General features: G+C 33.3%; 1 protein-coding gene across 1 annotated transcript in view; it reads right to left on the bottom strand.

The window, feature by feature from the left end:
- The window catches only part of Rims2 (regulating synaptic membrane exocytosis 2), a 380,476-nt gene that overhangs the window by 107,423 nt on the left and 247,473 nt on the right, over positions 1 to 25,580 (bottom strand). The window contains exon 21 of the mRNA XM_051202763.1: positions 19,795 to 19,884. Within this exon, the coding sequence (XP_051058720.1) occupies positions 19,795 to 19,884 (90 nt within the window). The remainder of the gene's footprint in view (positions 1 to 19,794; positions 19,885 to 25,580) is intronic.

Below are 25,580 nucleotides of genomic sequence, written 5' to 3'. Positions count from 1 at the left end.
AAAAATCTGCACATCTATGTCTAGAAGAATATATTTGATGTATACAAATTTGGCACAAGAACTTTGGCTCTTAATTCATCATGTAAATCTAACTGGTTTGTAACTGGTTTCTAATGGTTTTCAAAATGCAGTTTAAAACTGCACTTTTAAACTACCACCATAAAATTAGGCTTTGCATTAAAGCAAGTCCTAGGATACATTATAAATCTCGTTATGAAGAACTTTTGACTTAGAAATTTATATAACTAAAATTAAGAAATAAGTTTATAAAATACACTTTTGATGACACCATGCTGGCATATATACAAAATACTACTAAAATCAATGAAAAATAGAATACTAAAAATGAAAAAAATGAATAAGTCTATTATAAGAGATCAGTGTCCTCAGTAATTGTTACTAACTCAAAATAAATAAACTTTAGACAGGTTTTTAAACTCTGATTGGAATTAAAAACTAAATTCATTTAACCAACCCTAACAAATATAAAAGGAACATACTCAAAGTATATGATTCCCATAAAGAAAATTTACGGGAAGATCATTTTTAAATAAATATATAAATTGAAAAACACAAAGGAGAAAGATGAATTTAATGGACTATGATGGCTATAATAACACACTGTCATGTAAATTTGTAAGCACTATGCATGTAGACAACAATGTAAACACACATACACATACATACCCTTTGCTCAAAATCATAACTTTAAAACTGAATTAAAGATATCTAGACAAAAATGGACCCATTAAACAAGCATCTAATACTTACCTGATCTAAAAAATAGCAATACAAATGGAACTAGAATTGTAGCAACATTATTACTCATACAGAACCCTCTCCTCAGCTACTGTTTTAATTCATTGCAAAATACTACTTCTGCTCTGCAAAAATTTTGTTACATAACTGGTAAGTCTTGCTAATAACAATTTTTAAGTGGAGACTGACTAAGTAAGATAAAAGGGAACACAATTTTTCAGAAAGAGTAACATTTTGGGTAAGAGTATGCCTAAAAAATAATTTATATGACCTTTAACTATGCCATCAAAATGCTGTTTCCTTATGAGACAGGTTTAGGTCGACCTTAAATCTCTGTCTCAGATTCCCAAGTGATGCGATTTCTTTTGTTTGTTATGCCTTCAAACTGAAAGCAATTATTCAGTAAGGAGCCAATAAGCTATTAAAATAGGCATAGTTTAATAACAGTATAACTGACTCCATATTAAATTAAAGATTACAGAATAAACTGAATGATATATGAAAGCATACGAATACCTGCAACATGAAATATAGTCAAGTGCAACACCTGTTAGTCCATTAAACTACACCTGTGAAATTGTGCATAGCTCAAGAAGTACTCTGACATAAAACAAATAAAAATTAGCCCTGTATGAAAGACAATTATGTGTAGTGAAAAGATGTTATTAGCTAAATATTGTTGGTGAAGATTCTTTAAAAAAGTTTCTTATTGCTATCACAATAGAAGAGTAGAATGTTAAATGCAAATAATAATAATTGACAAAGAAATTTAAGCACACAGAGACATAGATATAAAACATACACACATAAACATAAGCATTTTCTAATACTTAGTTTTTGGCATGGGAAACTTATATGACAGCTTCATTTAGTTCCTTCTGAATACTAGAAAGTAATGTGACCAACAGGGAGGAATGGCAAATTTTTATTTAAAAGGCTCAATAATAACATACATTGTAGGTATGGGGGGGCACATTTATGCATGTGCATGTGAGCCTGCACATATGTGTACACTTGATCATGTAGTGCAGTGCTCATGTCTGTGAGTGCAAGAATGTGTGTGCATATCTAGATCACAGGACTAGCTCTAGAGACACTGTGCAGCCTGCACTTTTGAGACAGGGTCTCTCATTGGCTGCTAGGCTTTTGAGCCCCAGAATCTGCCTGTCTCTGACTGCTCAGTGGTAGGGATCTGAGTACAGGGCACCATTCCTGGCTTTTGTTCTTTTAACCCGAGTGACAGAGATGGAACTCAGACCTCATGCCCTCAGAGCAAGCAGTTTACTGAATGTGTTATTGCTTCAGTCCTAAACTGCCATCTTTTGATTGTGTGCAATCTTTAACTTGGCTGCAAGTCTGCCACGGCCCGGTGAAAGCAGCCATAGGCTGTTTTTACACAAATGACCATGGCTGTGTTCTTGTAACAAAGGCATGGCGAACAACATATTAAATGTAGGGAAATGGAAGCATTTCCTCTAAAAATCAAAAAAGAAGAAAAGTGTCCATTCTTATTCTCAAATAAACATCAATGAAGTTATAGCCAGAATGATTAGGTAAGAAAAATAAAAACAGAAGAACACAGAGAAAGGAGGAAGCTAAGCCATCCCTGTTTTCAGATAGTGTGATATTGCCCATGAAAAACCCTCTCTCACAACTGATAAATTCAGCAAAGCAACAAGAAACACAGTCAACATAAAATTAACAGGTTTTCTATGTAACAAATACATTTGCAATAGCACCAAGAGATGAAAATATCAAGGAAATGAAAGGTTTCATGTTTATGATTGGGAGAATTAGTACTATTAAAATGGACATAGTACCAAAAAATATGCAAATTCAATGTGATCCCCAATAAAATACCAGTGGGATTTGTCACAGAATTAGAAAGCACATAAGCAAACAAACAAACAAACAAAAAAACCCAAATTCAACTATATGCACAGGAAACCTCAAAATCCACCAAAGCAGTCACAAGCAAGAAACCAAGGGCGAATGCATGACAATATCTGATCTCAAAAGGCACTTATGGGGATAGTAATGGAGATAGCGCAGCTACTTGACAGACACATACGTAAGCCCATGGAATAGAAAACTCAGAATTAAATCAATGCAGTAGCAGCTGTTTCTTAACAAGATCCCCAGAATACACACCAGACAAACAAACAGCGTTGAGCAAACTGGACGTTCACATGGAGATTGAAACTAAACCCATACCTCTCAAATTTTATAAATACCAGGTGAAAATGCATCATGGACCTTTATGAAAGACTTGAAACTAAGAGTTGAAAAAAACAAGAGAACTCGTCAAGATTATAGCAAGGATTTTCTTATAGGACTCCAATACCCTAGGGAACAAAAGCAAGAATTTAAATATTGGATTATATAAACAATCGACAGAATGAATGGACAACTTAAAGAATGGGAGAAACGTCTTTGGCAAACACTTATCTAACAGGATTAACATATGGAATACACAAGGAGATCAATGAGTTTCTTGGAAGGTTTATTCCTAATCGTGTGCACACTGTGTGCATGTGTGTGCATAGGAGTGCAAGTGCCCCAGGGAGCCAGAAGTGAACATCAGAGCCCCTGAAGCTGGAGTTACAACTGGTTGTGGAATTTCAAAGTGGACCCTGGTCACCTGCTGAGACATGTCTCAAGCTTCTCTGATACATTTTTAACTTCAAAGAAGAGTAATCAAATACAAATGGGAAAATGATCTGAACATTTTTTTTCAAAAACAAGGACAAATGAAAGACCAAAAATAAAAATGTATGTGACATAAACGAATGAAAAACGCTTAAACTTAGCCACCAGAGAGATGCAAAACAACTGCGCTAAAAATCTTTTTCAGAACAGTGACAATGGCTGTTGCTTTATTTTTATTATTATTATCATTATTATTATTTTAAGGAGAAGGCAAGAAATGCTGGTGAAGACACAGGGAGACAGGAAACCTAATTGTAATTGGTGGGAAAGTAAGTTAACACTGCCACTATGGAGAACAGTGTAGGAATTTCTTTAATAAACAAAACAACAAAAGCCTCAAGAGAACCAGAAAGGACTCAGTTACACTACCAGAGGAAGGGTACTCAGTTGAAGGAACCGAGGTTCATATATAAAGTTCATTGCGTCCCATTAGTCAGGCTGTGGAATTAAGCTGGGCGCCTTGTCAACAAATGAATAATAAATAAAAACATGTGTATATACACATAATAGCATTTGTTCAGCTAAAGAAAAATAAAATCATGTCATCTGTGGCCACATGATTTCTTTTATAAGGGACATTTAAAAAAAATATGTATGTTTGTATGCACGATCTGAAAGAAGTCCTATAATGGATGGAGAAAGTAATTAGAAGGAGTGGGAAGAGAAAGGACAGTAAAAGGGGCAGATGGGAGCGAAGACATGATCAAAGCCCAGTATTCCACATATGGGAGCCATGGGCAAAATACACTAATCTGGAAAACTAACAACATTTATGAGTTTGAAAACCTTTGATTTGTAGAACAAGTATGGTACAAGATTTAGGTCTTGGCATATTGGTTTAATTTTATGTGCAAAAGGGCCTTTCTCAGTTGTAATGATGAAAAAATAAATAAATAAATAAAGGATCTGAGCTGGGAAGACAGCGCAATTGGTTAAATGCTTGACTTGCAAACAAGTGGACCTGAGTTCAATGCACAGAATTCAGCTAAGGAATCCATGCACGGTGGTCACATTGATGATTCCAGTGTTGGGGAAAGTAAAGACAGGTGAATATCTTAGACTCAATAGCCATCCAGCTTAATTTAGTAAGTTCCAGGCCAACGAGAAAGTGTGTCCAAAAACAAAAAAATAAAAACAAACAAACAAACAAAAGAAGGTGAATGAAGCCTCAGGAGCTCTATTCATTCTGGTCTCTACACTGATGCACACATGTGCATGTGAATACACATATATACACACAAGATCTATGACTAGATTCATGTGTCATTATTTACACTTAATAGACCACCACATGCCTTAAGAATAGTACTAATCTACATTCACTATATTTAACTCTATCAACTAAGTTTGCAATCTCAAGACTAGCTCTTCTCTCCAATCATCACTTATAGAAGGTACCCAAGTGGCAAATTCCTTATTTATAGCCTTAATCAATAAAACTCAATGGATCACACTAGTTGACATGTTTGAGTAAATAAAGCCCCAACTTGGAATCTTCTATAAGAATAAACTGTGGGGCAAATGAACACTATAATGTATTTGGCATACTTTAAAGGAAGTCCGAGAGATGAAGAGCCACTGACAAACCACAAAGAACTTAAGTTTCAGACTCTCAAGGATAGGCTGAGATGCCTATTTAACATATCAAAGTGGACCTGGCCACCAGGTCCTCCCAGCATTCCTCAGTCTCTACCTGTTACTTGGTCCTCCTGACAAACTCTGCCTTCTACTCCAGAAAAGGGGCTGGGCTGCCTACCATTCCCCCAGCCCCTTCTCTGTGTAATCCAGCCACCTGGATCCCTTCCCCGCCCCTTCCCTCTCTCTTCACATGGATCAGGGTCATGTCCACTCTCTCCCACTGTCCCAGGTGTTCCTGTCTCTGCCTGTTCTCCCACTTATCTATAATAAACGTTCTCCCCTACCATACCTAGCTATAGTCGTATCCTTCCCTTTCCCTTTCCTTTTACTTCCTTCCTTCCTTCCTTCCTTTCTTCCTTCCATCCTTCCATTCTTTCTTTCTTTCTTGTTTTCATTTATCCACTAGTAAATAAATTTTCCTTTGCTGGACTTTTATCAATTAAAGGAAAATAACCAAGAAATATGTTTTTGTTTCATCTAAATTTAATCTTTTTTTCCTTCCCCTTCTTGGAATGAAAACCAACGGAAAGGGAATTGACTAGACAAAGAATGGATTTTAAAGTTATATATAGATGAAGAAAGATAGGTCAATAGATACATTGATAATAGTTTTTGTCTTGTTTTGTTAGAGATAGGCTCTCATAACACAGCTCCAACTGGACTTGAACTCACAATCCTCCTATTTCAGCCTCCTGTGTGTTGTTATTATAGCAATGTGCCTTCAGGTCCATCTCTGCTCATTTTACAAAAAGAAAACAGTGACAGTAAATTTCTGTTTCTGCAGGTAATTAACAAAGCATAGGCAGGTGTTTGATCACTTCAAGTCTTAGACTTCTTAAGAATGTTAATGTTGACCTGCATTATATAACAAATGCAAAAAAACAAAGTTTCCACAGGTTAATTATTGTGATATGATTATTGTGCATATTGGTTCCTTTATATTTTTCATTTCAGCATTTTCAGATTGTTATGAGCCTTTAGTTATAAAATAAAATTTTATTAGCCATAATTTAAAATCATAATTTAAATAAATAAAGATAATACTACCTCAAACAAAAGGCATGGAAAAGAAGATAAATATGGGACTTTGAATTGAGAAAACTTGAAAAGAAAAGGTTTGCTACTTAATTTAAGGGCACATTGCTAAATTGAAAATAAATCCTAAATGTGATGCTTCCAGTGCAATAACAATTTCTTTCTAATAACAAATACTTTCCTAAAAAGTAGTCACATATTTGGGTCATGAGGTGAGATAAAACTGGTAATATTTATGCAGCAATATTGTAAATGAGAAGACAGAAGCAGAGAGAAAATTTAGGGGGTGTAGATACTCATTTTGATTCACAACATACACCCCCCCAAATTTATATATTTTATTCATGGTGTCTAAACAAACATTTCACAAAGTGGCATTCAAATTTAGGATTGTCATTAGTTGTAAAGTTATTTACAATGGCATAAAGAAAAAAAATTAGATACATGGATTTTCAATTGTACCACTGTATGGCCATCAAGTTGTGAGTCTTTTCCCAGGCTGCTAATTGGTCAAAGATATAAGAACAACAAAGAATGTCATGTCATTTAACCCTACTTCAGACACAGAAGGAAAATCTAAAAACTGGATAGTAATGAGGAATGAAACCTAGCTGAGATCATTCCTAAGAGAAATAAATTGGAGGACTAGACGACTAAGTATCAGGGCAGCTAACTTCATCCAATGGATGGAATTTAACCTCCCAGTAGTTCCCATATGAATACAAGTTACATAGAGGAACCACAATAAGGCTTGAAATAGACTGAGGTGATCTTTGCTTAGAATCTCCAAATTCTTGTCTAGTTCTCATTTCAACCTTCTAGTCCCGTTTTCTCCATATCATTCTTTGCATGCTGGACCTATTTCCAGCTTTTAAATGTGCCACAGGTATTTTGTAAGGTTAAGGATGTGTTGTGGGGAAGGGAAGGTGACTGATTATTTCATTCTATATTCCTCAAACAACTTGTGCATTTTTCTGGTCAAAACGTTGTACAAGACAGACCTATGGGCTTTAGCTACTGTCCTGTACTCAACATCTAGAGTAAGGTCTACTGAAGGAATGTTTTGCAAACATTTATTGACAAAATTGATTCCAGGATGTGAAATCTAACAGCCTTAGATTAAGAATTTTATGAGTAATTTCTCCCTTATGTAGATCAATAACGTTGTATCATAAATTCAACATGGCATTATAACTAGGGAGTAATTTTAATGCAAAATAAAGAATCATGCTGGTATGGAAATTTTAAAAGGAACTTTGAAGACTTTCTTACATTTTTATTGCTGTATTAGTAGACATTATGATTATTAAGGTATTTAATTTAGAATTGATTAACTGTAAAAATGTGCGAGTCTGGCCTATAATAATATTAAGAGGAAACTGTAAGTAGTTGAGGAATTCATGGTTTTATTAATATTATATTTTGGACATCTATTAGAATTATATGGCAAAATCTCTCCAATCTTATGATTATTGCCCTTTGGTTGTGTAGAGATAAAACCTATGGCCCACACACTGCTAAACAAATGCTGTGCCATTCAGTTATGCTAAGACACCGCTTTCTGTAATCATTAAAACAACCCTTGTCTCCTATATGAGAGGATGAGAGGTTCCCAGGCTTTTGCTTATTTTCCTTTTCCATGGTAGTGTTTTGTTTTGTTTCATTGGGAATTATTTGCTTACTTTTGAAATGGAGAGTATTCCTTCTTAGCTGGCCATTATTTTAATTGAATGAAAGGGCACATGTGTGCATATAGACATATACACACACAATTTTAATTTTTAAATTTTCTCTTAACTTTAAACAAACCTAGGAATGACCATTATTCAAACGCTTTACTGGCTAGTTGGTTAGAGATTACTGATGTTTTGAACTTAATGTCAAAATTGTAATTCAAAAGCCTACAAGTTTGCTAATAATACACACAAAACAAGAAGTAGATATATTTTTCTGAAAAAATAAGATTTTTTGCATAATTTGAGTCAAATTATAAAAAGTACTTTCAATGTCTTTCAAATTACAAAATCAATAGTTACAGTTCTTAATATTTAAATGACAACAAACTTAAGGTTGTACATATATGATTTATTTTGCCAACATGCCATTACATTATGTAATTTTCATCCTATAAAATTACCTTGGTGAATCTATTGCATGTGAATTTAATTCTAATCAGTTTAAAAAGACCAGTATTTTTCCTTTTAAAAATTTATTATATTTATTTATTATTTATTTAGTTGTATGGGGGTAAGGAGGGCATACAAAAGCTACTGTATGCTATGGAGGCCAGAGACAAATTGCTAGAGTTAGTTTTTTCCTTTCATTATGTGGCTTCTGGGTATTAAACATGAATCACCTGGCTTGGTGGCAATGACTTTATCCACTTAACCATATCACAAGAACCCTCTGCCAAAAAGTCCATGAATATTTTTAAGGTTCTGGATGTATATTGATCACATTAATTTTACTGTAATTCTCATAATCTCATTTTATATTTTAATTAACTATCATGATTTAGTTAATATCACACATTGGATTGTGATTTAAATGTTTTTCATTTATATACTTATCCCTGAATTTCTTCTTTAAGGAAATGTCTCTACATAACCTTCACTCAATTTTCTATTCAAGCTTTTCAAGGAATTTTGTCTCAAAGCTCTCAATATATGCTCTGAGCTGTAGCAAATTGTTTTCCCAACATGACATGGTTTATTTTTAATGATTTTGATAACATGTTTACAGCTGCCATACTATGGTAAGTCCTCTCTCTCTCATTTATTTAATTGTAGTTTTTAAAGAGGGTATTCTTTTTTCAGAGTGATAAACTTTTATTCTCCTATGAAAATGTAACAATTGGACTAAGAGTTGTAGCACAGTGGTATAACATGTGACCAGGATGTGTAAGGTCATGAGTTCAATCCCCACAAAACCATCCCCAAATATAAACATTCTTTTACACTAGTTGAAGTTCATTACCAAAACTAAATAGTGTTTGGGAAGTAGCCAGGGCTCACATTCCTAGTGAGTGTTCAAGACTTACATCTGTCTGACCTCAACAATGCTGCTTTATCTCATGCAGACCACGTTGGTTCAGAAATGACAAAGCTCAAGAATGCAGGGAGTCTTATGTGACAATTATAATCTACACTAGTAGTCACAGGCTAATACATACCTGTGTTATATATGTATAACATATATATATATGTGTGTCATATATTATATATATTAAATAGCAAATATAAATAAGAATAATAAAATAAGTAATAATGCGAAAACATATAACGTGGGGTAGTGTGTTCTGTTCAAAGCCATGAATGAAAGATGGACCAGCAGGGGAGAAGCCAGGGTGAGGCTCTGGTAGAGGAAATACTATTAGTGAGTGCTGTGAGAGCAGGTCAAGGTGGATGTGAGCAGCAGGTAAAAGTGAGATGGGGTTAATCCTTTCCTGACTCTGACTGAAGGAAGCATTGACAAGTAAAAGGGTAGCCTGGACTTTATCAGCTCACATCTCCAGAGGGGTTGATGTTTGTCTTCTTTATCGCTATAACCCATCTGTAGCTCCACCCACAATATGTGGGAAAATATATGGAAGCAATCTTTCTGTTATATAGAATTATTTTATTTTACATTCACCTAATAACAAACCTTTTTATAAAAATATTAGAAGCCAATAAAACTGTTATCTCTGTAAATTGAAAAATGTTTTTGAGAATTTTATATGTGAGTATTTATGTCATTTCTAACTCTCCCTCTCCTTTCTTTAAATTCTAACCACCATGCACACTAGACTCCATTCACTCTTCATGGAGCACTGCCGTCATTATCAGCTCCCTCTTCCCCAGAGTCTCTGAACTCCCAAGCACATAACTTCCACCCTGTGGTTCTTAAAAAACATCCTTTGCTAACCTCTAAATGCAACCTGAGAACTTTTCCCTTAGATTAGCTTAATTTCTCCTTCACATTTTGCCACTACAAAATTATGTAAGTGCATTTCTTTATCATTTTCTTCTTTTAAAAAATTCCAATCTTCTTTGTTTTAAAAATCATGACCTTTGTTCTCTAAATGTTCCTGCATCCATTAGAGACAGGCTTAGCTTGCCCCCGTAAACTCTGACATGCCATTTTTCACTAAAATGCAGCATAGCCACTGCTTCTTAACAGAGCGTCCATTTCTACTCTTTTCCAGAATGGAAGGCTAACCCTACAATAGCACTCTGACATCACACATATTCAGGCATGCATGTATGCACGCATGCACACACATGAGTAGGATGTGTGTGGGTGAGAGAGACAGTGCTCAAAAACAGTGCCCTTACTTTCTAGGCCTACATTTCTGCTCTCCGTGTTTATTCTTCTAATCCCACGTAAATCACTTTTATGCTTATTCAATTCCAAAGCAAATTTCAACACAGCTCTTCTCTCCATCATGGACCCTCAGTAACTTTAATCACTTACATAGTTCTAACATTAAAATATGCTTGCCTCCTGCAACTGCCATATATTTTTACCTCAGAAACCCATTCCTGGGACCAAACTTGATCTCTTTACATTATTAGTAAATGTCTAACACACAAAAAATATTAAGTATCAGAGTAAGCCTTGAAAATAATCTCCCATTTTCTTTGATCTGTCTTCAATATCATATCAAATTAGTTATTTCATCAAATCTTTTCTCTCAGAAATTTAGAAAAATCTGTATCTACCTTTCACTTCATGTGACTTTCCCTGCTCATTACTTCATTAATTCATCTTGACTCGTCATCAACCCCTAAATTCCTCATTCTCTTTCCTTTCTTATATAACTTTTCATCAATGAATCTTGTTACCAAATAATTATATCAGAGCTGTACTAGGAGTCAATCATACAAGTTTAAAGGAAACGGTGCCATCATGAATTTAGATATGCCATCCATAATGGCACATTTACACAGCAGATTTCCCTCATCTATTAATTACTAAGTAACAGGAATAAGTAAATAAATTTAATGAACTTTCTTCAGGGCTTGTGTTAGGTCTTGGTTTTCTTCATATCCGAGAACAACGCTAGTCATGATAATACTAAAATGGTTTTTCAAGTTATGGGAAAATGGAACAAATCAAGTTTTAAGGGTAATATAAGTTTAGAAATAAATTATGATTAACTTATTAATTTAATATAGCTGATTTCCTACCATAAATATTTACAGATATGTATATATACATGTTTGTATCTTTTGCATCTGGTTATTTTTCTAGTTATAGACAGACAACATATACACATTATGTGAAATCTACTATTTTACTTTTATCCACAAATTGGAGCACCTGCTGTAAAAAGTTGAAATATAAATACTTTATAAACCTGCAAAATTAAGTATTTTCATATATTAGAAAAGTTAAATTTATGAAATGAGTAAAAAAAATGGAAAAATGTTTGCAGGGTTAGATTATATGAAAAGAAAAACGAAGAAAATCAGAAGGAGAGACAGACCTGCGTATCTTTCCCGTGGGGACTCCGCTTCTTCTGCGGCCACAGCGTTCAATGAACAGACATAGACAAAGGACATGGGTGTGAGTGAAGGAACTCAAAGGTAACATGGCATTGAAGGAAAGAGTCCCAGATCATCTGGAGAGAAAATCCTGTGCACAGTCGTAGGGAAGATACAGTCAAAGGTGTAGCATTAAAAAAAAAAAAAAAATGCGAGAATTGATGGCAAATTGGTTAAGAAACTATAGGTTAGCAGAATGAGAAAAATAAAGTTAGTGCATAAAAGAGAATCTAAAAATTTACAGTTATTTAAGTACAGCCAATCTTGAATACTGACACTGAAGAAAAATAACATTAGGAAAACCAATATTTTTTGTATGTCCTCATTTTTTAGACATTACTCAGTCAAATTAAAACCAGCAAAAATGCCTTCTGTATTTAAGTATCTGAAGAAGAATTTAGTTGAGTTATTATTACAAAGAGCTGTGTACCAACCAAACTGTGATGTTTCTCCAATTAATCAGAAAAAAATTGTCTGTCAGACCAATATCTCAGTAAATAATGACACCTAGTTAAATGTTTGAGTAAAAAATACAGAATTATAAAATAATACAATTTAGAAGAACAGTAGATGAAATGTAGAGTTGCAGTTTGTCACTGAAAATTAAAATTGTCATTAATTTTGATAAATTTCTTTTAACCATATTCCTTTATAATAAACATTTATTGAAAACATCCTTACAAATATCATAATCTAGATTGTCACTACAGTTTCTTTTAACATTTACCCTTGCAAATCACTATTGACTACAATGGATAAGTCATACATATGGGAAATAATACTATTCTAACTACTACTTGAGAAGTTGAAAAGATACTGATTTATATAATAATTTGAAATCAAGAAAAAAGCCAATTAAACTGAGCTTTCAAAAAAAAAAATCTGTCAACATATTGGTGAGGTAGGTGTTAGTGCAATCGACCAAGAAATAGTGTAGCACTAAGTCATAATCCCCAATGAGATCAAACACAGCTCTCTGAACCAAAGGCACAGAATTCTAAAACAACATGCTCTGTTCTTGATTAGGTGAGTTAGGGGTCTTCAGTGCTTTCTGAAGGAACAAAAAACATGCTGGAATATAAATATAATAGAATTTTAAGTCCCAAGGTATTTAATTCTTAAAGCAATTTTTTTTATGGATGGCAAGAAAATGAAATCTTTCTATTATAAGAAAAGTAATAAGACATCGTAGAAAAAGATAAAATAACTGGAAAAGGAATGACACATTTTGATACCTAGCAATGTTGTTTTTATTATCTAAGCATATATTTTCATGTATCAAGCAAGATAAGACACTCCTTATAATTGTATTTCATATTAAGGACCCTAATATGATTGAACAAAAGAAAAAAGTATCTGTGCCCTTCTGAAACTTGCCCTGCACATGTATTTCAAAAAGCAACAATCCATATTCCCTTTTCCATTCCCATTTCACCCCCGCTGTGAAGATAATGTAAAAATTAGGTATATTAATAGCATAGGCCCATGCTGCATTCTGTCTGCCATATTATTATTCTTTGATACAACATTTTCATAGATAAAATTAGTACAGTGCTAAAATAGTTAAAAGGACAACATGTTAAAAGTAAATTGGTAAGAAGTGGAAAAAAGATTGTTTATAAATACAACATCACAACTTTGCATATTTTTTTTTTTTTTTTTTTTGCAGAAAACATGAATTGCAATTAATTAAGCTTCCTTCTCTTCCAAACATTTTCCTGAACACTGGATTAACTATATGGTTTTCATATTATATATTGTTTTGTAAATGATAATTTCTTCCCAACTTCACTCATTATTATAGTAAATAGTGGAAATGGAGTGAGTTTAAGCGAACTTACCCAAAATTACAAACAAATGCAGGGGCAGGATCACTAACAAAACAAACGTTTTCCTGGTTACCTGGCTAATTTCCTACTCAATGCTATGACCCAAGAACTAGTGAGGCAAAAGTCAGACGACAGAAAAGCACAGAAGCGATCCTCTGGGTGTGAGAACTGAACTGGACATTCAGTAAAGAACCTCACACACCCATGGCTGAGTAAGAACCTCACACACCCATGGCTGCGTAGCCCAGGACATTTTCCAGTTTTATAGGAAATAGCAGCTCAGAACCTACATTCTTACAGTCATTTAATACAAATTTTATATTATTCATAAGGAAATAAAAAAGGACATTATCTCCACCACGATCTCACTACTGACAAAGGGGGTCTGTTAAATCATTTTATTTATGTAACTATGAAACAGTGATGAACTATGAAACAATATATATATATAAAACTCAGGCAGACAGTCACCAAGCAAAACAGCAAATCTCCACATGTAATCAGTTCCATTTATAATCAACTTTGTGGAAAGATTTCTTGCCTTCCTTGGGGTTATAGTTATATACGCAGTATGTGTTAATGCACTCCCAGTTAAAACAAACACTTCTAGTCACACATTAGATTCAGCAGTAACACTGCTTGTCTAGCTAACACACTACAAAGCTTTGCACATGTATGGTGATGGAGAGCAGATGCCACTGAGTCTTAGAGGAAACCGTGTGTCAGCTGGTAGGACCCTATGTGTCAGTGGACTCCACAAGTTACTAAAAACAAAATGAAGCTGAGAGATGAAATGAGGTAAAATGGAGAAGGAAATGGGTGGTGTATACACGTGAGGAATTCTTAACAGTGAAGTAAATTTTTAAAAAGAAGTTTTGTGTATCCCTCTACACTTCACATTTCTGTGGCTTTCACTTGACCACCACCACGGCACAATATTATCCTTGTCAGTGCTGCCAATGGTAGTTTAAGAGTGACTTCCTCTTGCAGTCAAAAACCAGTTACCATACTCCTCTAAAACCAGCAAACTGGGACCTTCATTTAACCAGAATCAGCAAGCGTGATCACAGAGAGCAAAGAGCACCCTCAACCATGGTGCTGGCCTTTGCCACAGTTCGGCCAGAGTTTTTTAGACTTCACAAATACAAAGAACTTATAAAGTACATATTCACCACCATTTCTGCTGTTCAAATATTTTAACAAGTCACAATGAAATAAAACCAAATTTATAAAAACTCAAAGCATTAGCTCATCACTTTGTAAAAGTATATTTCAGGAAATATTTTTGAATGTCAGGAAGTGACGTGAGTCTAATTCAATTAAAATATATCCATGTACACACTAAAAACTAGGTATTTTGGTTAAATATTCAGATAGTTTTGTTTTTAAAATAAAAAATCTACTATATAGTATTTTCATTAGCCATATTTGTTATAAATAGTAAGATACTGAAAATGTGCATAATCACCCTTGCTATGAAAAATTTTAAGCAAATTAAAATGTTTTTCCTTATAAATGGTTTATTTTATATTTTTGGAAATGTTCTATAGTCTTATATTTCTACTGAACATATATGAACAATTCAATCAGACATCATAATCTGTAACAAACTTTATAAAGTAGATAGCTAGGACCTGCAATTTTCACCAGAAGCATCTGTCTAAAGCTCTGTCGATGTTCCCACTCATCACCACTCAGAAAAGCGCTTTATACTCAGTACTGTTGCTGGAGAGAACTGCACTTGAGTTAGCAGATGCCCTTTAGGAACAATCATTATATTCAAATATTTCTAACAGTGTGAAAAAGAAACATGAAGAGTCTAAGCGCTTTAGAGGATAAAGCTAGTGATAGTATGTGAATTTATTAGTCCAGAGATGTACAGTGACATCTGTAAGAGATGTATCTTTCTAAAATCCTGGATGAGGAAGTACTCAAGCAGCATGGCTATAGAGACAATTCAAGAGGAAGGTTACGGGAATCTGGCGCCTGTGTGAGACCTTGAGGGTCAAGTGATGGCTGTAGTTATGACTGTACTAGTAGTAATTGTATCTAAAGTTTGCATGTTAATTTGTATCTTAATAAACATTAATTTACCTTACAAATATTTCTCTATCAAGAAAAAAATGAATTCCATCACAATCCATAACTTATGAAGAAATATGTAAAAGTAACTAAGAATAGAATCCTGGTTTATCTTCCCAGATTTAATAGACAAAAATATCAAATTAGAAGACTAGTTTAGAATTGTTCTTTAGAATGAATGAATTATATATCTCTTTTCAAGAAATCTCAAGATATTCAAAATATGAGAAAATAAGAATATAAAATACAAAAGTACTGAAGAAAAACGTTATGTATCAAATTTAATACAATAAGTCACCCCAAATAGATAAATTTATAAAGCTTACTCCCAAATTGAAGAAAGGTCCCTATCTTCACCTTAGTTGGAAATTCCATAAACGTTATGATATAGAAATGTTAAAAAAGACACCACTCAAGTCGTACAAGGCTAAAAGTAGAACTTACACAGTAGCTAATGCCACAGTTATTAGTAAAGCCTAAGTGGTTACACTGAATATTACTGTCATAAAGATTATATATGGTACTCCAATATAGTTTCATTTCCTTGGTTTAAAAAACAAAGCAACAAAACAAAACAGAAACAACAAAAACAAACATAAAACAAGTCAAGAAAAAGACCCACAGACTGATTTTCAGATAAGCCAGGAGACTAAGGGTACCAACGTGATTTCTGAGTATTTATCATAAAAGTAGGCAATTCAAAAAGCCTTCAGATATAACACACCTTGCACATAGAAAGTAACAAATTAAAACATAAACCTATTATGGATATTATTAATGAATCATCAAACTTATTAGAAATCACAAAATGCTATTTTCACACATTTTGAATGATTTAAATGAAAGACTACTTTTCCATGACTTTCTCATGTGAAAACCTATGAGCCTGTAGTATTTCCAAACATTTATTACACACGAAGTCACCCAGTTAGCTTTCTCCTTGGCAGATTTCTTGAGTGGCAAATACAATATAAAGCCAAACTATTTTATGTAAAGTATGCTTTTTTATTTTCTCAGAGGCCGTTCCTATTTATTGTTAAGTGCAGATAAATCACAAAGAATTATAAATCCAAAAGTTTAACATTTGTTTTCAGTACTTAATAGTACTCATTGTATTAGTAATGACCATAGCATTCTTGTCTGCAATATGATTGCTCATTGAGCCAGGCGTGGTGGCACAGGCCTTTAAGCCCAGCACTCGAGAGGTAGAGGCTGAAGGATCTTTGTGAGCCGGTCTACAGTGCAAGTTCTAGGACAGCCAAGGCTACACAGAGAAATTCTTACAAAAAAAAAAAAAAAAAAAAAAAAAAGACAAAACAAAACAAAAAAACAAAAACAAAAACAAACCAGATTATCACAATGTATTATCTATGATTTACACATCTTCCATTTATATAATGAATATTTAGGGCTGGGCTTTGCCTAGCCTGTGTTGGAATTTAGATTTAGAACTTAAAAAGCAAAGAAGCTTCATTAAATTGATGGCTTAAACCGAATCTAATGGAATATGCTTAACAAGGAATATAAAAGATGATACAGTAAGTCTGGGGATTAAAGTTATAGTCAAATTGTTATATTCTGTACTCTCCTAATGAAATCTGTGTAGCCCTGGCTGACAATGAACTTGTTCTGTAGACCAGGCTGGCCTTGAACTCATTGATCCACTTGGCTCTGCCTCCTGAGTGCTGGACTATCCATTACATTAGAAAGTGAAGTGAACCATTCCTCTCTGGTAGTGTTTAAGACATCCTACTTGGGAGGGTTACTCAATCTCTAAAAGAGCTGAGAGCAGATGTTGTTCCACAGTCACCCAAACACTCAGTTCACTTCTAATCTATATCATCAAATTAGTGACTTAGTCCAAAAGCACGCCTCACATTTATTTTTGACATGCTTCCTAAAAATGACAAAATACCCAGCATAATAAATAATTTTATATAAATTCGCAGAATGGCAACTAAAAACAAGAACAGTATATATTCCTGATACGCAAAGAACTTTCTATCTCTCATTTAGGCTTATATACTGAGGAATGTTTTCTAATACCATTGACTACAGCTGACGTCTGATAAAGAATTTTGATACTTCATGAAAGATGATCTCTTAATTTTAGTGAATAAAATCATATGCGGACATGATTTTAGCCAGTAGATTACGGATATCATGGATTCACCTGAAGATAAATTACTTCAAGCATGCCGTCAATAGAATTCAGTATTACAACATGCTGTTTAGAGCACTCAGAACCAAATGCTAAAGTTTTATTTCTTCACATTACATCACTCCAAAGCCCCACTTTAAAAAGGCCTTCTATAGATCCTTCTTGTCTTTCAAAAGTCTAAAACCAATTTTGTTTTTCAACATTTATTATCTTTCACAAGACTACTGCATAACCAATTCCTAAAGTTTAGGGTTTGGATTTATACAACAAATTATCATAATATACATTAAATCTAACACAAAATTTTAATAATTATAATGACATGAAGTACTCACTAATTTCCTCTATTGTAAGTAGGTTTTGTTCAATTAAAGGATGTATATAATTATATATTTTAATGTATGGTATGTATATATACACATATATGTATAGATATATTCTCACATATATATGCATTAAAAAAACAAGAATAATTATGGTAGTCTTTGAAATTTGGTGTTTGTAAGACTTAATGTTCTTCTAGGCAAACACTACATTGCCTTGTAATCTTGATATAGGAATCTATATTTATATGGCCACAAACATTATGTGTCAGGTATGATGTCAAATAACAGATTTGATCAAGGATAATCCATATTACACAATATTACAAGGAAAATTAATTATTCATTTTGTTTGTTTATAGTGGCAGAAATCTAGCACAGAACCTTACTCAACAAAAGCAAGAGCTCTACTTCTGGACTAAATATTTAGCTGAACAGATGCTTTTAAGGGGTAGTTTTTGTTATACAAATCATAATTTGAATTAATTTTACTTTGCATTTACATTTCAATCTCCTTGAATGTTTTAAGGTAATTACTCTTTTCAAGTAAACTGATTCTTCAATTAAGACATAATAAGTATAAAATTTCCATTTACAGCTCTAATGAATATATTCAAAGTCTTAAAATGAATTGTTTTATTGCATATTCACTGGACTTTGCCACCCTTCCTGGCATGCTACATTATTTAGGTAAAAGCTTTCTCCACACACTGTGTTCTTCTTCATAGCATCAGTCATAGCATTAACATGCCAGCACTTACTGCACCTGCTTTTAACTTGTGTATGTTGCCACATATGGGTTCTTTGTCTCTCCTGTGTACTGAAATAATTCCTCATCAGCCTTAATGTTAGCATACAATAGGATGGTAATAAATATTTGTGACTGAACTATTTTAATTTATATAGATATGTTTAAACTATAGGTTTTAAGCTCTGAGCAAAAATAAGTCAACATATAAAAGTACAGACAGCCATTTAGAATATTATAACTAGTAGAAACTTCATGTGAATATTTTACACCCAATAAAATTTTATATACCCATTCATCTAATTGAGAATTAATTTAGTACTAATTATTGAATTGATCTTTACAACTTGCATTTCTTTCCTTTCTTTCCTTTATTCCTCCTAAAATATGGGGCATGTGGGTTTGTTAAGGGAGTTAATCAAACTTTTGTAAAAAAAAAAAAAAAAAGAGAGAGAGAGAAAACAAAATATTTAAATTCATTGGTAAAATCAATGACTTGAAAGGACACTTATTAAATTAATAAACTATGTCATCCTTTTTTTCTTTCATGTCATAGCCAGTAAATTTGGACTCTAAAAGTTTTAAGTAAATCATTACAGTAGAGCTATTTTCTAGTATTTGTAGATGAAAAATAGGAATGCATAAAAGACAAAGCTCAATATTCATATTGAGTTTTCTTTAGTCATGTCTGGGAAGTGAGTACTTCTCCACTAAGGCACCATCAGATACAGAAAGCAGACATTTACTTGGACTAAAACTGTCATTTTTTTCCCCTTTAAATCAGGTTGTTTCTTAAAATCGTGACACTAATTTAATAAACAAATAATGGTTAAGTAGTTATCACTGTCATCTACATGGGATTCACACACAGTAAAGTTTAAATCAAAATGAGAAAATGAGTACAAGGACACACGCATTCCAAAAGCATGAAATGCAATGTTTATATTCTCATGCTTTCACGCGGTTTCCAACCCTGACAAACCTGGCTCAGGTTGGAGTTTCTGTGTCGGCAATGGTTTGTCATCACTTATTGTACCTATCGTCGTTCCCTGCTGGTCTTCCCATGTAACTTCTAGTATAGATAAAAACAAACAAAACAAAACAAAACAAGTAATCAGAGCTTGTCACAAACACAGAACATAACAAGAAATTAAATTACTTCAGGAATTGGGATTATTTAAAGGTAAATTCTCAAACATACTGCATAAGTTGTTAAAATTTTAAATATGAGAATTTTATATAGTTTGGATTGTTTTTATGGTTCTCAAGGTCTAAAATATTAAATTACACTGGTTGTAAACTTCTAAATTTATTTTCACTAAGGTGAGTGGACTCAAAGAATGAAGAAAATAATTCATGAGAATTTAAATGGCTTGATAGAGAGCATACTACCTCTACTTGGTTGATATAAAAAATGTGAATTTGTTTGAGGGGTAAAAATGATTAGGAATTGTTTTATTGTGGCAAAAATTAAATATTTCTATGCAATTTATATGATTTTTACATATGAAAGAAAATTCATTTCAATATGTAATAAAATAGCTACTTAGTTGGTTACTATACTCATTACCTTTGTTAAATGATAACAAAATTCTTATGCTATGAAATGCTTCAACCAATGAATTAATTAAACAAAGCAAAAGCAGTAACAGCTTGGCATCATGAGTATAGACTATTTTGCATATCCAATTGTCTAGGATAATTTGCAGATTGGTGTAATACAAATTCACTCAATAAATAAATATTCAGCATTAACTATAATGTAGGAACATGCATATGTACCAAAGATATAGCAAAAGACAAAATAGGTAAATCCACAGTCACATGAAGGTTTTGATAAAACTTATAACTTAATTTAAAAGAGTTAGTAGCAATGAACATGTAAACATACGGTGACATATAGATAAACGCTAAGTAGCCAAGCATTAAGGAAGGAAGAAGGAAATGGAATGTAAAGCATGATGGAATTGTGGAGGGTATAGTCAGTGAAGTCCTCTCTAAGGAGGCAAATCAGTGTAGGGTAAAAGGACAGTACAGGTAAGAATATCCATGTGTAAACATTTTAGTGACAAGTAAGTCTGATGTCATCAAGAACACCAAAGAGATTTCTGTGGATGAAGCAGAGGGCACAAAAGGCAAAGTAAAGCAAAGAGATCAAAAGGTAATGGCAATGGGAAGATTACAACTTGTTGGTCATATGCTATAACTGCCATTGTCAACTACTAATCTTCACAATAGCTTTCAGAAACAATCTTGTCACTTGCATTCTTTTTAGAAATATCTAATTTATTTATTTGCTTGTTTGTTTATGTATTGATTTATTGTATGAGTGTCTGCCCATGTACACATGTATACACATGTTCATGAAAGCACACACACACACACACACACACACACACACACACACACGAATACCATGTATGGAAGTCAAGGACAGCTTGTAAGAGTTGGTTTAATCTTGCCTTTCCACAATGTGGGTTTCATGGGTTGAACTCTGGTCATCATGCTTGACAGCAAGACCTGTTGCTTACTGAGCTTTCTAACACTTGTCAGATTTATTTTATTCACATACCTCTATATGACAAATGAACTGTCACTACTATACATAGTTTAAGCTCCACAAAGTTTCACCATGCACATATAAAGAATGTAAGTTAATTTGTCTTTCCATAATTTTGAGTGAATGTGTCAATATTCCCTAATAAGATTAGTAATTAGCTGGTAGGTGGTGCATGCCTTTAACTCCAGCACCGAGGAAGCAGAGGCAGGAGGATCTCTGTGAATTTGAGGTCAGCTTTGTCTACAGAGTGTGTTCTAAGACAGTCATAGCTTCAGAGAAACACAGTCTATCTTTCTATCCTCTCTCTCTCTCCATACATATGTGGAATCACTGAATAGGAAGGATTTTTAGTAAAATATTAAATTATTTTTGTGAAGATTCCAATTAAACATTTCACTGATTAGATATTCAGTTGTGAACCTAAATTTTACACTATTATACAATTGACATATTGATAAAATTTAAGAATTTTAAGGTATTTAGTTCCTAAATTATTCTTTTATTTTAGTGTTTTTAGTCTGTAGATGAAAAAAGTGTTGATTAACTAAATTAGCTAATTTGAAGACAGACAAATCACAAGGATGTAACAGATTCCTGGATTAAATAGATTATGATTCATATGTTTCAGTGTGCTCTAACACACATCACACAGACTTGAAATAAAACAGAAGAGACCTTCCACCTGCTGGGTTTTTTTTTTTTTTCTTTTCTTTTTTTTTTTTTTTTATTTTACATGTCAATCCCAGTTCCCCCTCCCTCCCTCCCTCTTACCCTCACTCTCCCCTCACATGCACCCTGACCACCCTCCCCTCCCATCCCTCCACCCCAATTCCACATGTAGGGCATTCTAGGAGATTCATGCTGGCTTTAATAGTATAAATGCAAGCCCCGATGAGTGTTAAGGACAAAACATTTATCCTAGTCAACAGGTGATCAAGTCTCCCAGCAGCTATCTCCTAGTCTACACACAGTCTGAGTCTGGGTTCGAAAGTGTAGGCCTTGCTAACGTCCTGGTGTAGAAGACAAGCCCAGTACTCCAATTAACAGAAAAGAGGCTTACAATGGTTTTGTTGACTTTTTTTGATACAGGTTCTTACTATGTAGTTCCAGTATTATATAGACCAGGCTGGTCTCAAACTTACAGAGATCCTTCTGCTTCTGATTCCCAATCCTAGAATTACAGTGAGACTTTATCTCAAAAAACAGAAACAAAAAGCCCCCACAAAACAGGTGAGACTGGGGCATTCATTTCTCTGCCCCAAATCACTTCCCAAGGTTAAGCTACCTTCATGATTCTAGAAAAGATGTTCTACAAATCATATGTAGTAAGACAGCAATGATGTGGAGCTGATCGGTAGCTATGAAAGTCATGAATTCAAAGGAACTTTTCCTCTAGAACTAGTAAGTCACAGAAGGATTCAGAAGCATATAGACAAAATCATTTGAGAAAAGGCAGAGACAGTAAAATAAAAGAGGTAAGGCTTCTCTAAAAGAGATACAGAAAGGTTAAGGTTAGATAGGAGAAAATATGAGTTTACACATATTTAGCCACACAACTTTGTATTGAGAGAGAAAATCTTAAACATATTGCTCCTCTTTATTGCAACCTCTGCTTTTTTTCCTTGGGCCATAAAATATCAGACTTAAACACCCAAATATTATATGCCTGTAGTATACTATCTTCCAAGTTCATTCTTGCTCATTGCCAAGCTACTTTTCCATAAATATAGGTACCCATCCTGCTCAAAAACACAAATTTCATGATACTTAATATTTTAAAGTATGCTTGACACTAGTGTTAGCTTTAGACATGTTGTGATTTATGTATACTGGAAGGGAATGAGATATTTAGAATCACACAACTACATAACAAAATCTACTCCTTTATAGATATCGATTATATTTTAAAATTAAGACATTGTTATTCACATTCCCTTGCATTGACATCATTTGTGAGAATACAAAAAGGTAGCAAAACAAAGATATAAACCAACATCCTTAGCTATTATAACCAGCCTACATGATTAGCAAGCTCCAAAATGCATACAGAAGCAAACAGCTATTACAAGGAATTCAAGACCATTAATTACCTTACTAATCTGCTTTTTATTTGTTCATTCCTCTCCTTTATCTTTCTTTATTTCTCTCTTACCTCCCTCTATACATTTTTCACTTCTTTCTCATGTATAGTTAACTAAATTTGAAATATAATACACAACATTACACTGAAAACCACACATTCGAGAAACAAAGTATTTTATATACAACTCATGGTACATCTTATGGGAAAAGACTTTATAAAATGGTAAGATGATCAAATAAAATTAATCACTAATGGCCAATTAAGCTGTATGTGCTAATTTTCTAAATTTATGTAGCATCATCAAACAATAACAAGGCAATAATTGATTAGAAGCAAAAATGCTTGAACATTAGATTCTATTATCCACATCTTCAAAACCCTATGTGATATTTTATTTGACTTGAGAGGACATTGAAGCCCAGTGAAACGTCACAGTCTTAAAAGGAATAATAAGATAGAGACTCAAGAATCTGACTTAGAGTGTATCCTTTCAGCACTAAGAAACTTGAAGAATCATCAGGCAAAAATGTGTGGCAAACATATTCTAGATTTCTGTATATTAATTTTTAAATACACATATAAACATGTATAAATAAGTTCAGAAAACATAGTCAAACATCACAAAATAACACAACCTGTAATCCAATCCATTCATTTCTACTCTGGTATTTTCTTGTCTGAATTAGGTGACGAAGAATATCATCAGTAAAGAACTACTGTGTGTGTGTGTGTGTGTGTGTGTGTGTGTGTGTGTGTGTGTGTGTGTAACAGTAGCATTGATTAAGGCAGTGGTCATAATTAAATCTGACTTTAAATAAAAAACTCCTGTTTTCAGAGTATCCAGAATTGGCACAAGAAATATACTAATAATAACAGCAAACACTGACATAGCACTTACTAACTGAAATTATTTGAAGCAATTTAAATATGCTAAATTATTTAAAAAAGAACATGTGTAGTAAATCTAAGTGGCAAGCAAAGTTATATTTCATCCTTTCTAGAGACCTAATACTCTACACCTCCCCTTTCAGTGATCTTCTACTCAAAATGTGATTTTCTACATTTATTTGATTACTACAGAGATTTGTACTGATCACAACACTTTCAGAGGGTGATCTCTCAACAATATTTCCATTTGAATATGTTAGAAAATCTAACCACTTCATGTTATTAAAATAAGTTGTTAGAGAATGGCAAAATATAGAGAATTGGAGAGATATTACAGGAAAAAATGTTCTCAAAGTCTACAAAAAGTCAAAACTACTCAAAACTTACTTCTCTCTTAGAAAGCTGTCTGAGTATTATTAAATATTAACCATATATACAAAACTATACAACACAATAAAATATAACACCAAATACTTAACCTCAATAATATGCAGAAAATACAAAGATCCAAATATTAGTTAAAAGAGATTACATACAAAATATTCAAACCTTTCATTTTTCAAAAGGTTATCCATTAACATCTTTTGAAGCTTTGTTATCACACACACTGTTGTTAAGTGTGTGATAAAAACGTTTGAAAGGAGTAAAGACAGGCCAATTATCATCAATGAGAACATTTGCATACAAGAAAGCAACAGTCTAGAGGAGATGACTGGACAGTAGTCTAGCTTATAGAAAGAGCCAAGTAACAGAAGAGAGAATAGGCCCTCAGAGTTGAAAGTCTTTTGTGCAGTGATCCCATAGGAAACAGATTCCATGCTAACATACTTAGTTCTTCAACCCAATATGGCAGCAAAAGTGCTTACAACTGTGCAACCAAATAACTGGATGACAAGTAGGTGCACTTATACAGGTCATTAGTTTAGACTTAAATGCATATATAATTTTTCTTTCACAGGTTCTAAGAAACATCACAGAGACTGATAACTGTCAAAAGCACACTTTTGAGAGTTCACTTAAATTCCATTTTTATATCATACCATGTGATTTCATTTTATTTCTATTTTCACACTACATCTACCTTTAAAATCATATCACAGAACAGATATTTATCAGTATATATTATTAAAATTATAAAAATAAGTGACAAGTTATAGGTTATGTAAAAGACTGTAAACAATATTTATGAATGATAGAGAGAGAAGAACAAACCTATCTAACTTTGTAACCCTTTAAT

This window comes from Phodopus roborovskii, unplaced genomic scaffold, assembly GCF_943737965.1.
Source record: "Phodopus roborovskii unplaced genomic scaffold, PHOROB, whole genome shotgun sequence".
NCBI lineage: Eukaryota > Metazoa > Chordata > Mammalia > Rodentia > Cricetidae > Phodopus > Phodopus roborovskii.
The sequence above is the reverse complement of the archived record's forward strand: the minus strand, read 5'-3'. Positions and strand labels throughout refer to the sequence as shown.